Genomic DNA, 14,353 nt, shown 5'->3' on the forward strand with positions numbered 1-14,353 from the left:
TTTTGGACTACAATTCCTAACATCGCTTTGGAAGCCAGGGCTAATGGGAACTGTAGTCCTTAAACGTCCACAGGTCACCAGGTTGAGGAAGGCTTCCCTAAATTACAGCATTTTAAGATTAACCCCAAACCCTCTGGCAACTGGTTTACATGGCCTTAAGTGATGAAGAGCTAGCACACAACAGAAAGCACCTCTCTCTGGGTAAAACTGCCCACCCACAAAGGTCTGCAAATTAACTCTGACTTGGGCATCCTGTACAAACAGAAGATTATGTTGTTGGGTCCCATTCAACCTATGACAAACCTCTTGGGGCCATTTGTTTATTAAAAGAGTTTCATAATGCAGAGTTTTAAAGGGAACATTGTTTTTCCCCCTTGTACTTCAAGGACATTGTGTTTCTCATACCATGAAATTAGAATAAATGAACGTTTCCAGAATGTAAGGCATGATTCACCTACAGTTAAGCACTATTATGTTCCCCCTGATTCCAGCAGAATAATGTTCAGCAAGGGGCCTTTGCTTAGCTTTGCCTGAATCATGCCCTTAATGCAAAACAGTGGCAAAAGACATGTTTGTGCATATTGAAGGTTCTTCCAGACATTATGGAGCCGTTGGCAATTTCCCCTTCCAGCTGCAGCCCTTAAGATTCCATCCAAAGCTGCTGTTGACGATGGTCCTCTTGACCTTCAGGAAAATATTTATGTAGGGCAGGGGGACCTGAAAAATCCCAGCATGCACATGCACTGGTGACTGGTGCCTATTGGGACTGGGCAGGCAGAAGACAGGGTACTCAGCAGGTGGAGTCAGAGCCAATGACAGGCAAAGCACTCCCTACTGTTTGTAAGTAAGAATGCAGGCAAGTGGTAGTTAACCTGAGGGCAACTGAGATTGGTGGGGCAGTGCCCCATTTGCCCTCATAGATCAGCCTCCTCTGTGCACATGACCCTTTGGATCGTGGCCAGTGGTAAAAAGTTGAACCTTTTAAGTGAGACGAAAGATCCTTCATCGTTGGTCAACATGAGAGTGTTGTTGTTCTTACTACAAAAGCATTGGATGTTATTACTACAAGACCATTATTTAGCTTCAATGCCTTTTTTTCCTATCCTTTTTTTCCTTGCAAAAGAATGTGATCAAATGTAAGAGAGAGAGAGAGAGAGAGAGAGAGAGAGAGAGAGAGAGAGAAGGGTTCTTAAATGCCGCAAATAAATAGCGGGTGACTAGCTTCTCCTGATACAGGGAAATAGCACCCTGGGAAAGTGTCAAAGGATACATCAGTTACAAATAATCTTGGCAGGGATCATTCTCGACAGATATGACGATGATATAATTGCTCAAGATGAGCAGATTTCTTTCATCCCAATAAATCACTTTTGGATGAAAAGATTGGAACGACAGGTGCAAAACAATAGCATAAGCCTGTTTCTGGCGTATTTACATAATTTCATATAAAGGAGCACCGAAGTGTGAAGTGTAAAACGAATGTGTTGAATTCTGAGAAAGGGCACATTACAGGAAACGGCTTCACACTCACTTCCCTGCTGTAAAGTTAGTTAACATTTCATGAAATATGTTTGGCTTGTGACAAGGGAAGGGGTGTGAAGGTTTTATTTGGAAAATGCTGAGTGGGCACTTCGAAGGAAGCCAAGTATACATGACAATTACTAGCCATTTGCTTCTTTTATGCAAAGTGCTCCATGCAGCTGCATCTTGAATAGTTTTTGCCTGCAATTGTCTGTCGGGGCACCTTTTCAGGGCATCGCAGATGTTAGATGAAAACGATACACCCAGATAGCTTGCTGTACACATCCCCTGACTAAATCCCCTCCGGTTTTCCAATCACATTTCTTCTTCAGAGTTCTGGGCTTGACAAGTTCCCAGCATCACTTGGTATTCCAGGCATGTTGATGGTGGCATGTTAGGTTTAGATAAACAAGCTAAAGCTGAAACGTGTGCATATTCACCACTCAGCAACTGCAGCATCGAGAGGAAGTTTGCATATTGCAGGTGCCCTTGACAACTGCAGTTCAGCAGGCAACCATAGCTAAAGACCCAGTGTAGTGGTTAGAGTGTTGGACTAGGGCCTGGGAGACAAGAGTTCAAATCCTCAGGAAGCTCACTTGGCGGCTTTGGGCCAGTCCCAGTCTTTCACAAGGTTGCTCGTGAGGATAAAATGGGGACAGGGGAAGCCATGTATGCCACTGTGAGCTCATTGGAGGAAATGTAGACTCTAAATGTAATAATATATAACATATAGGTAAAAAGAGTAAAGGTAAAGGACCCCTGGATGGTTAAGACCAGTCAAAGGCAGCTATGGGGTTGCGGCGCTCATCTCACTTTCAGGCCGAGGGAGCCGGCATTTGTCCACAGACAGGTTTCCGGGTCATGTGGCCAGCATGACTAAACCGCTTCTGGCACAAAGGAACACCATGACGGAAGTCAGAGCGCACGGGAAACTGTGTTTACCTTCCCGCCACAGCGGTAGCTATTTATCTCCTTGCACTGGTGTGCTTTTAAACTGCTAGGTTGGCAGGAGCTGGGACAGAGCAATGGAAGCTTACTCCGTCGTGGGGATTTGAACCACCGACCTTCCAATCAGCAAGCCCAAGAGGCTCAGTGGTTTAGACCACAGTGCCACTCGCGTCTCATATAACATATATTATATCTATGTAATAAGTATCTCAGTATTCCGTGTGAAGTGGTGTTGACTGTTAAACCACTCTGGAAATTGTAGCTCTGTAAGAGCAATAGGGATCTCCTAACAACTTTCAGCTCCTTTAACAAACTAGAGCTCCCAGATTTCTTTGGGAGAAGCCATGAGCCATGCTTTAAATGTATGGTGTGAATGTGGCCAAGGTCATGCCATAGAGACATTCCAAATGGAGCACTGTGAAGTAACACTGAGACCTTGGTTGCAGCTCTCTTCCTTTGCAGTGGAGTATTTGGAATTTAATAGTTCTCTGTAATAGGGATGATTATCAGTAATGAGTATCTTTAAGGCATCATCTGTTCACAGATAATGTACTTTCATCATTCATATTTTAACAGCTATATTTATAAAGATTAGCAGTGGAATTTTGTTTATTGAAAAAGACAGTTTCTTGCATGGCGTGCTGAATATTAACCCTGTGTACGAGAACAATGAAGGTGAGAAATGTGAAATTGCATTACATGTGAAAGTGAAGCAAAACTCCCCGTTATCCATGTTTGTTTGTTTTTGTTGATGATGACAACTGCCTGGTTTTGTTTATTATAACACTAGTTGCAGTGATTGTAGTGCTTCATAGTTTCACATATGCATAAGGAGGGAACTTGTCCTTAACATCTTTCACAGATATTTGAAGCCAATTCTCACCCATTCCGGCCCACCACTTACTACAACTTTACCAGAATGGTGTAATCCTGTGGCCAGATTGCTGACTAGCCCTAAAGCATATGGAGTAAGTAGCAAAATTGCATGTCCACGTTTCATTATTTTGGGTAGGCCTCTACAGCAGAGCTTTCCAAACTGTGTGTTGTGACACATTAGTGTGTTGGCTGCATTGTGTAGGTGTGTCATGTGAATGATCCCCATGCTCCTCCTGGGTATGGAAAGGGGTTAGTTTACCCTCTGTTTTGCTAGTAAAACTGAATTACTGTGTCATGAAATGATGCATGTCTAAAAAGGGTATCACCAACATGAAAAATATGGAAAGCTGTGCTCTGGAGTAAGCCCTCCAAAAGCTAATAGAATGTTTCTCCAGAGGGTTGGGGAGAATGTAGAAAGTAACATGGATGTCTGAAGGCCGAGGGGGAGCCTAATATTGCTTCCATCCATGTTCCACTCATGGTAAGTTCCACCAGATCAAAGGTCCTTCCATCACTGGAGGCACAACAATTGGACCCAACCATTAATAAACAAACTCCATTTTCTGCCAAGGCATTGCCATTTAATATGAGTAAATATAAAGGAAACTAGTACAGCATTCAATTCAAATCAAGTATGTCAGATTTCAATGGAACTGCAAAGCCACCTTGTAAGACTTTATTCTGTCAGTGAAAAACATTTATTTTATTTTTCCTTTCTTAAAAAACACCTAGGAGCAACTGAAGGATGATGATACAGACTTCATTGTCAGTAACGATGAACTGTCTGTGACTTGTGCTGCTTCAGACCTTTCTCCAATGCCAGCACAGAACAGAATGGACCCACCCCATCTTCCAACCAAAGAAAACATTTACGAAGGAGACTTGGGCTTAGGAGGATATGAACTCCAGCCTGAATCGGCTCCAGGTCAATCCCAGTTGGTGTCCTCAGCCTGAGGTCCAGCGAAAATGTATATCACATTTTCATCAAAAGGAGCACAGAAGGCATGGAAGCCATGTTTATTATGCAGAGCTTGAAAATGTGTAAGGGCATAAATGAAGAAGAAGCAAAGCCTTGCTGAATCTATCCCTGGAGCCTGGAGGAATGAGAATTTATTACCATCCCTATATATTATACAACTACATTTAATTTTTCTGACAGTGGCAATTTTTAATAATGGAATTAAGGGCACCGTCTGTCTGCTACTGGGACATTACATATGCACTCATAGTCTCTGATCATGCTTCATCGTTCCCATTCCTATCTCACATGCACACAAAGGCCTTTGAATGTTATTCTTCTAATTAATTCAATAGAGAGAAGGATGAGGATTTAGTTAACTACAGTACATGCTCCAAAGATCACAACCATTTTGATGTTGTTGCTCGCTTGCCTGTATACTATCCTATGATGTCAGGTGGACAGTTCTTCCATATTTCAGGCAGGGGGAGTTACCATTACTGTTGCAAGCTTTACATATATTTCAATCAATGGCAGTTTGCCAGCAATGGGTTAACAACGTTGCGCACAAAAACTGGGCACTGATATATGAGTTGCTGAGGCCTGCACAAGTAACTAACTAGGGCCTTGTTATTGTTTTGTTTGAGAATGATCACTGGTATAGACAGCAATTACACTTCCTTCCCCCAGTCAATTTGTTTCTGCCCCTGTGCAGTAGATTCATAATACAAAGCCCATGTGCTGTCTTTTCTTCCCTGGTGTTCTATGTTGACTTCAGGAATGTGGAAAGGGAGGGAGAGAAAGACAGCAAGCCCGTGCTATATAAGACTCTAAAAACAAGGTGTGCAAACTCTTTTTCACATCCTCTGCAGCCTTAGATGTTGCAATGAAGAATAAGGCAGTCCTAGACACATGATAGCTCTGCACACTACACAGAGAAAAAAGGTCATCTGAATCATCCATCACGAGTGTATGAACATTGCTGCTCAAACCCACGTATCAGGAAGGTTGTGGTAGTGCCGCAAAGAGCAAGTTCATGCTCTTGACAAACTGTTCAAATGACCTGCTTGCTACATGGCATAATACAATATGGACTGTGAAGCAATATGTTAAAGAAATGAGGTAGAAAAGGTGACTAGCTGTCTTCATGGATGAGATTCTAATGCCTTTAAGAGGTCCATAGTGGGCAACTTTTCCTAACCTAGCTGACAGCCCTATGGCATGGCTTTATACCGAATCAGACCATAGGTCAATTTTACTCAATATTGCCTGCACTCAAGGCCAGCTCCATGTGCTCTGCTGCTAAGATTCAACCCCTATGTTCTGAGTTACCTACCCATTATGATGCTCATTAATTGGGTGGTTGCTGGACTACAGTAGCTTTAGAGCAACACATAGCAGGAACATAGCTTGAGAAGTAGGTCCTCCACAAGGTAGAGCTGTTACACTGCAATGTAATTTTCTAACTTCTCTATGGTCTACTGTTGTTTACAAATTTCTCTATCTGTTTGACTGCTTCTTCCTGTATTAGAATAGCATCTAGTGCCTACAAGTGTTCAGCTCCTTTGTGGCCTTATGGACATGTAGTTTTGCTGCAATCATTGGTCCTCTTATTGTGTTTATCTCTCCCCTACAAAACAAACAAACAGCAGCATCTTTGGCAATTATTTCTTTACCTATACCAGTCGTGCGTACCTAAGTGCAATTCTGTAGGAGAGGCAGGGGTGAGAAGGAAGTTAATTCACTATTACAATACAGGCAAGTGATACTACCAGTCTGAGATTTATATGTCATTTCCTGATATTTTAAAAGTCTGAAAGTGATTGAAAACCAAGTAAAAAAAAACAATACAGTGGAAAACAATGTAATACATTATCCTATCACTGATGCAGCTCAAATGCCCAGGAAAACAAAAACATCTTTGCCTGATGCCAATATATAATGCCAGGTGACATTATTCCCAAGGCAATTCCTCATTTTGTAGATTTTTTTCTACAAACACTTGCATGGTGAGATAAGTAGAAGCAGGGAAATTTACCTCTTTGCAATGCAGTTTTCCCGACTTATGTATACTTTGATGTGACATGTTTTCAATGAAATAGCGCGGGTGAGATTGACATATTTTATCATATACCTCAAATAATCGCTGAGTCATGGGAACAATCTCATGCCATCAAGTTCCAGGATAAACTGTGATTGTTTTGTCATTTGATTCAGTGTTAGCACATGACTTTTCAGCACTTACCTACCTGGGAAGAGGTATTTGGAAGGTATTGCAAATACATGCCTAGTATGTAATACATGCTTGTATCAAAGGGTCCATCTTCATGGAAATCTATCACACAACTGGAAGTTCAAGAAGCAATCCTATGGAAAGTAAGGGCTCAGATTGTGATAGGATTGCTCATGTTAACACTGAACAAGCGATCATAAGAGGAGCCCTGCTGGATCAGGTCCAAGACCCATCTAGCCAGCATCCTGGTCTCATAGTGGCAAACCAGATGCTTATGAGATGCCTGCAAGCAGAACTCTCCCCATGTGCAATTCCTAGCAACTGGTATTCAGAGGCATACAGTGGAGATATAGCAAAGCCATTATGACCAGTAGCCTTTGATAGCCTTGTCCTCTATAAATCTGCCTAATCCTCTTTTAGAACCATCCATGTTGGTGGCCTTCGCTACTGTTGTCTGCTTGAAGCAGTGCTTCCTTTCTTCTCTCCTGAATCTTCCAGCATTCAGCTTCACTGAATGGCCTCGAGTTCAAATATTATGAGAGAGGGAGGAATCAGGAAAAAAAAACTTATCTACATCATAATCTTCTACTTCTTCTTCTACTTCTACTTCTTATACACCTCTATCATGACCCTGCTTTACTCTCCTTAAGAAACTCTAAAACTTGTAGCTTTTCCTCATAGAGGAGTTTCTCTAATCTCTTGCATTGTCCTGAACTTGAACTATGTACCCTAGCCCAGAATGGGATTCTCTAAGGAAATGCTTAATCATAAATGAAATGTAGAGTGGATTTCAAGAAAGATGAATGACTACACTGAAAAAGCATTCCATGCAGAACTTTCATAATAGTGGTCACACGCTTTGGCCACAGTCCAGGACTGGGACTGCTTCTCTGAAATCAAGGCACGTAAAGATGACTAACTCTGTTCTGTACTGTACTGTACTGTATTGCATTTTATTCCCAGCTCAGGAATGCAGCTTCAAGTTGCTTATTGCACAGTCATGAAAAGGTTGCTACCCTACAAGTCAAGCCTTAAGGGAAATTTTATGGAACAATGACTCATATCTTTCAACAACATCTGTAATCTGTAAGAATAAATGTCACACCATCTCGTTGAGACTGTGAATGATTGTAAAGTGGAATGGGTTTTGGTTCACTCACAGATGATAAGAGCAGCACAAACTTAAATATAATCAAGCTTTAATCTTGCTTTTCCAAGTCTAATTAATTGTCGATTGAATGTTATACTACAGCAGCTGCTTTAAGCCTTAATTTAAAACAGGGATTCTATGCACTCTACAGCTGATCACAAGCTGAAATGTGTTTTTATTGAATTTATTCCAAAACATGAATCAAGTTGCTTCAAAGGATCTCACAAGGGAAAATACATATTGGCTCTACTGATTTTTGACCCTGATGAAAAGAAGTCATCAGTTTATAGCTCCTGGGTATGACATACTTAGCTGCCTAAGCAGAAGTAGAGGGGAAACAGAATGAAGAGAAACAAAATAAAAAAATTCCTTCCAGTAGCACCTTAGAGACCAACTAAGTTTGTTATTGGTATGAGCATTCGTGTGCATGCTCACTTCTTCAGATACCATCTGCACACTTCTTCAGATACACACGAAAGCTCATACCAATAACAAACTTAGTTGGTCTCTAAGATGCTACTGGAAGGAATTTTTTTATTTTGTTTTGACTACAGCAGACCAACACGGCTACCTACCTATAACTAGGAATGAAGAGAGTTATGTATACAGAGCAAGATGCATGTGGAACTGAGGTCACAAGAAGAACATGAAAGGACTCCCTTCTCAATGCCGTGGTGAAGGATGCAACTGGGATGTCCTATAACCCAATGTGAGAATGAAGAATTCTGACCCAGGAGGCCTCATAAGAAATGGATAGATGAGTTAGACTATTATAAACAGTTTAGATATCTTTTCTTCTAGTAGAAGGCATATAAAGTTGTTACATAAACACCTTCCTGAAAACTGCTACAATGAGAAGCTTTAGTTCAGTAGGCAGGTTCATGGTTATATCGCACCAGAGGATGGGAAGTGGTTGCATCCTTTTGTAGAAGTTGTTCAAACAGTACCATGATAAATATATTTTGTGGTGGTGGAGGGGGAGAGAGAGAATTCAGAGCCCAGTCAATAGAGGATTGCACAGTGGTATCTCTGGTTATGAACGGACTCCGTTCCAGAGGTCCATTCATAACCGGAAACTGTTCATAACCTGAGGCGCGCTTTTACGAATGGCATCTCCCGCTGTGCATGCACCTCTGGCACACAATTTCCGCTCATATCCTGGGGCACAGTTCACAACCAGGAGCACCTACTTCCAGGTTAGTGGAGCTTGTAACCCGCAGCATGCATAACCAGGAGTGTTCGCAACCAGAGGTACCACTGTATTCAGCTGCAAATTTGCAAGCTTTTGTGACTTCAATACAGTTTAAGTGGACAGAATGGGATCTGTGCTTCCTGTTGCCCAAGATTTTCCATCTCATCTGAAATCAATCTTGCATATCTCCCCACGGGGGAGATAAGCAAGATCAATTCTGGACAAGAACATGAAGTGCAAGGAACAAGAAGCACAAATCAATTTTCCATCCTGTCTCCCCCACCCCACACTTTTTATTCCTTTCTTTTTTGGCTATGGCCTGAGTGGCTCTGAGTCTAAGATAACATTCAGGGCCAATATCTGATAACTGTGTTCTATATATAGAAGTGGGTAAGATTAAATTCTCACATGGCCCTGTGAAAACTTGGTATTTGGGCTTTAGTCCAGTGTAATGTACAACTACCAGCTTAACTATAGGCAGAAATTTATTGACAGTAATTGGGCTGCAAAAACTGCAATTAGTTGTGCATACATCGAACTTCCCTTTGACTAAATTGAAGTCTTTGCTCAGGCATTCATTATATTTGCTTGATTAAATTGACCTATTGCCTGATGTGAAATATTTGATTTGTTAGCCTTAACCTAATTTGTCTGAGCAAAACTGCAGATGCCCCACCATTTCATATATGCTTGCTCACTTCCCTGTGGCTCTATCACACACACCTGTGATGTGTATGTGTGTAAATTCTTGCAGTGACATGAGCAGGGACGGTCTCATCAGTCTTTTGCACCTGAGAAGCACTCTTTGGGAGACAGCAGGATGAGAAAGCATGTGAGAAAGACTCACACTATCAGATCTGTCCACGAAGTTGCAATGACATCACACTGACATTGTATGGGAGGACTCAGTAGTCATGGCAAAATAGTTGACTCCTGTCATAAGAATTAGGGGTTCTGTAAATGGAGTGCATGAACATAAGTGTACTAGAGATAAATGCATAGACATAAGTGCACAAACACAGAAATATAAATCCATACGCGAATTCACAAAACACGCACTGTTACTTCCAAAGCGGCCCTTTAAATTGACTCACCACCATCCCTATTGCCAGCCATCAAAATGCTAGCTGACAAACAGACTGGCCAATAGAGGGAGCCCTAGTGGCAGGTGCTATAAATTGAAGGTGTGTATCTCCTGAAAAGGGACGCGGGTGACGCAGAGCCTAGGACTTGCCGATCAGAAGGTCGGCAGTTCGAATCCCTGCAATGGGGTGAGCTCCCGTTGCTCAGTCCCTGCTCCTGCCAACCTAGCAGTTCGTAAGCATGTCAAGTGCAAGTAGATAAATAGGTAAACGGCGTTTCCGTGCGCTGCTCTGGTTCGCTAGATGCGGCTTAGTCATGCTGGCCACATGACCCAGAAGCTGTACACCGGCTCCCTCAGCCAATAAAGCGAGATGAGCACCGCAACCCCAGAGTTGGCCACGACTGGACCTAATGGTCAGGGGTCCCTTTACCTATCTCCTGAAAACAATCAATATATGGCTCTCGGTCCATATTTTATGAATTGAAAGCCCTCTTTTATGAATTAAATTTATGTCAACCACTACAGAAAACCGAGAGATGGACAGGACAGCAGTGTGTGACCCCGCAGCCACCCCCACATCACGTAGGCAGAGAACACAGAAGCTCTTCTGCGGGCTGTGTGTAAACTGAAATATTGAAGTGGGGACTGTTCAACAACAGAGGAGACCTGTCAAACAGAGGTTTTCCACTCATCAAAGAGGGATGATATGAGCAAGAGCAAGAAGAATGGGTCTTAGCGAAGCAGGAGAAAGGTTAATTATACTGTAATTCCTAAAGGCATGGTCAAAAAATGTCTGGCAATGAATGGCAGGTCCAGACAAGCAATTCACACAAAGCATCATAATTGCAGTCATGTACTCCAGTTTTGCTGGGCAACCTCCTTTGCTTACATTTTGGTGATGCTTATGGTATGTTTTGGAGTGGTCTTTGGGCAGATACTTTCTGAGGTTTTAAATGTTGTTACATTCTTGTGTCCAGGCAGGCTCACTCTTTTCCTTTTGGGTTGGAGGGACACCCTGTTACAACAGAACATAATAAAGATCAAGCTTATCAGCTTGCCTTGCTTTTCTTTTCACCTGATTTGATGTCGCCTTTGTTTCCTCTGAGGGAAACAGGTGGCGCGGTGGGTTAAACCACAGAGCCTAGGGCCGATCAGAAGGTCGGCAGTTCGAATCCCTGCAACGGGGTGAACTCCCGTTGTTCGGTCCCTGCTCCTGCCAACCTAGCAGTTCGAAAGCACGTCAAAGTGCAAGTAGATACATAGGTACCGCTCTGGCGGGAAGGTAAACGATGTTTCCGTGCGCTGCTCTGGTTCGCCAGAAGCGGCTTAGTCATGCTGGCCACATGACCTGAAAGCTGTACGCCGGCTCCCTCAGCCAATAAAGCGAGATGAGCACCGCAACCCCAGAGTCATCCGCGACTGGACCTAACAGTCAGGGGTCCCTTTACCTTCACCTTTACCTTTGTTTCCTCTGACATTGGACCTCAAGGGATCCTGCATCCCTTGCAAGGGGGTTATGCTGTAAAAGCAAACTCTGGATTTTTATAATGCTCTCGGTGCAGGGCTCAGGAAGAGGTATCTAGAGGAAGGGTTTAGAAGCCCACAGGAACAATCTGAGTAAAGAGAAACAAGGGGAGATGCCTTAAAAACAGATCAGGCAGTTTGTCCTTTTGAGCCTTGTGCTGTCAGCTCTGATTGTCAAGGGCTTGTCAACTGGTGTTAATAAGGAGTGAGCCTTCTGAGACCTCAGTGGAAGGCATAAGAACATAAGACGAGCCCTGCTGGATCAGGCCAAAGGCCCATCTACTCCATCAAACTGTTCTCACAGTGACCAATCAGATGCCTGTGATAATCCTGCACAAGGGCACTCTCCCTTCCTACTACAATATTGCATCCTAAACAGGGAAGGATTGCAGGGAGAGAGACATATACGTTGATGGCAGCTGGCCGTGCCCATCAGAAACAGACAGTTTGAAGAAGACAAACTGTAGAGCAGCTTTTAAACTTATTTCTAGAGGAAAGCTGACAAATAGAATCACAGAACTGTAGAGTTGGAAGGGTCCTATATCTAGTCCAACCTCCTGCAATGCAGGAATCCTGCCCATGACACAAGTGGCCATCTCAATCAGAACAATTCATCCTTATAGATTTAAGTTCTGAATCGAGAGAAGGCCCTCCCGATGTTGTTCAGCTCCCATTATCCCCAGCCAACATGGCCAATGGTGAGAGATGATGGGAGATGGATCCCAAGAACATCTAGAGAGAAACAAATTTCCCCACCCGTTTTAAATGTTCTATAACCATAAAGCGTGGTTAGCACAGAAATAGGCAACAGGCATACCGAAAGTACAGAGCCAATCAAAACTCTTTGGTTGTTTGAAAGGTTAAAAAAAAATACATATGAACGAGCAATAGAAGAGCAATTTGAAGAGCAATAGAATAGAAATGATGGGCAAATTAGACTTGCCTGGGACTTAACAGTATATAAATATAATGAAAATTTCAGAAACCAGGTGCAACAGAGAAAATTGTTGGATACGGTTCACACTGAATAAAATGAATCAGTAGAAGAGAAGGCCAGATTGATGGCTGCTTTGTCCTGTGTGTCAAAGAAGGCAAAGATGATTATTAGAAATCCTACAAAAATAAATTTATCCACAGGATCACTCTGGAGAGAACAAAAGCAGTACAGTTAAAGACTTGCAATCAGCCAACTGGCCAAAACGTTGACAGTAGTCTGGGAAGCAGCATAGCTAAGCAGCAGAGACAAGGAAAAGGCAAGTAATAAGCAATATTTAATTATTTAGGACAGTGTTCTCGAAGCTACGAACATGAGTTTGACCAAGCTGCAGGAGGCAGTGGAAGGCAGGAGTGCCTGGCCTGCTCTGGTCCATGGGGTCACAAAAAGTCGGACAGGACTAAATGACTAAACAACCACAAATTATTCAGGATGCTTTATTTAGGCTTGAAGAACTAAAATCCATCAGCACCATCATAATTCTGTAACAGGACACATGCTTTGTATACAAAAGGTGCTAGGTTCAATCCTCTGCACTTTCAGGTAGAGCTGAGCTACGAATGCTCCCTAATCTGAAACCTTGGAAAGTCACTGCCCATCAGGGTGCAGTGAATACTGTGTTATAAGGATCAATGGACACCCTTGTAAAACACGTTGCAAACATGCATCGTGAAGTTGGGAGATTCCCATATGAGATATATATGCTCTGCAATGTTGTATTTCTGTTCTGTTTTTATTTTTTATGTTTATTTCTCAATTGCATTGTTTGTGCATGGATTTTATTTTATATTTTAATAGTCGGATCTATTATAAGGCAGCTTTCTGCATGAGAGTCTCTCTACCCCGCTGCTCACCGCCCCCTCCTCATTTCCTGTGAGTGGATGGAAAACAGCTCTCTTGAACTTCTTGCAATGAACCACTTCAGAGTGTTTTAATAAATGAATAACATAACGTAACCCAGGCAATCCTATCATCAGCAATGTAATCCTGGCAGACGTGAATCCCGGCTAGTCAACTGTGAACTGCCTGTCAACAAATTTACCAGAAAAAAACAACATTATAGCAGAATCTGGAAGTTTGCTTTGCTTCATTCCACTCTCAAATGGTTCAGTTACCAAGTTTTGTTTTCTTTTCCTGAAGAAAACTCAATGTTAGATGAGTCCATGTGAATTTGGCTTACAGGTTTTGCCATCTTCTTTAGAAAGAGATCCCCACTGTGGCGTTTGCCCCTAGGATGTGTCAAGGAAAGGGTTAAAATGGGTGTGAGGTGATTGGCCAGTGAGAATGCAAGGGGGGAGTAAAAGATAGAGTGGGAGGTTTTGAAAAGACAGTTGAGGTCTGGGGGTTGAAGGTTGAGATTTGGGAGTTGGGAGTTGAGGTTTGTCAGTTGGGAGTTGAGGCTTGGGTGTTGGAGAAGGAAGAGGGTGGAATACGCAGTGGGCTGGTTGAGTTGTGTTGTGAGAGAGTGAGAGAAATTGTTAGGGAGTTAGATAGATAGTTGGGAATAATTCAGTTTGAAGTTGTAGGAACTAAGATTTAAGAAACTGACAAGAGAAAAATAAACCGAAACCATACGCTTATTCCTGCACTTAAAAATATACTTGATTATTTGTTTATGTTAACAACTGTCTGGACTCCGTGTGTCCCCGTGAGAAGCGGGGTGGTGGCAGCAAAGAAAGCAACCGCAGTGGTGGCACAGGGTCAATAGACCGTGAAACGTCCAGGGGCCCTGTGTGATCGCCACACCCACCCATGTTTTCTTGTGGAAATAGCATGAAGAAGGGGTAAAAAAAAAACTTACTCTACTCTTCTGCTATCATTCAAATCAGTAGGGGGCTGTTAGCATCTAGGAGATCAGTGAATAGATCTCTGG

General features: G+C 42.6%; 1 protein-coding gene and 1 long non-coding RNA gene across 2 annotated transcripts in view; one reads left to right on the plus strand and one right to left on the minus strand.

The window, feature by feature from the left end:
• The window catches only part of SLC9A9 (solute carrier family 9 member A9), a 255,385-nt gene extending 247,640 nt beyond the window's left edge, over positions 1-7,745 (plus strand). Inside the window, exons 15-16 of the mRNA XM_081008377.1 lie at positions 3,332-3,437; positions 4,078-7,745. Of these exons, the coding sequence (XP_080864503.1) occupies positions 3,332-3,437; positions 4,078-4,299 (328 nt within the window). The 3' untranslated portion in view covers positions 4,300-7,745. The remainder of the gene's footprint in view (positions 1-3,331; positions 3,438-4,077) is intronic.
• A 2,772-nt stretch (positions 7,746-10,517) lies between these two features.
• Positions 10,518-14,353, minus strand: part of LOC308478508 — a 72,166-nt gene continuing 68,330 nt past the window's right edge. The window contains exon 6 of the long non-coding RNA XR_013987082.1: positions 10,518-10,977. This is a non-coding gene — a long non-coding RNA (uncharacterized lncRNA). The remainder of the gene's footprint in view (positions 10,978-14,353) is intronic.

The sequence above is a fragment of the Podarcis pityusensis genome (assembly GCF_964106645.2).
Source record: "Podarcis pityusensis genome assembly, chromosome: 5".
Taxonomy (NCBI): Eukaryota; Metazoa; Chordata; class Lepidosauria; order Squamata; family Lacertidae; genus Podarcis; species Podarcis pityusensis.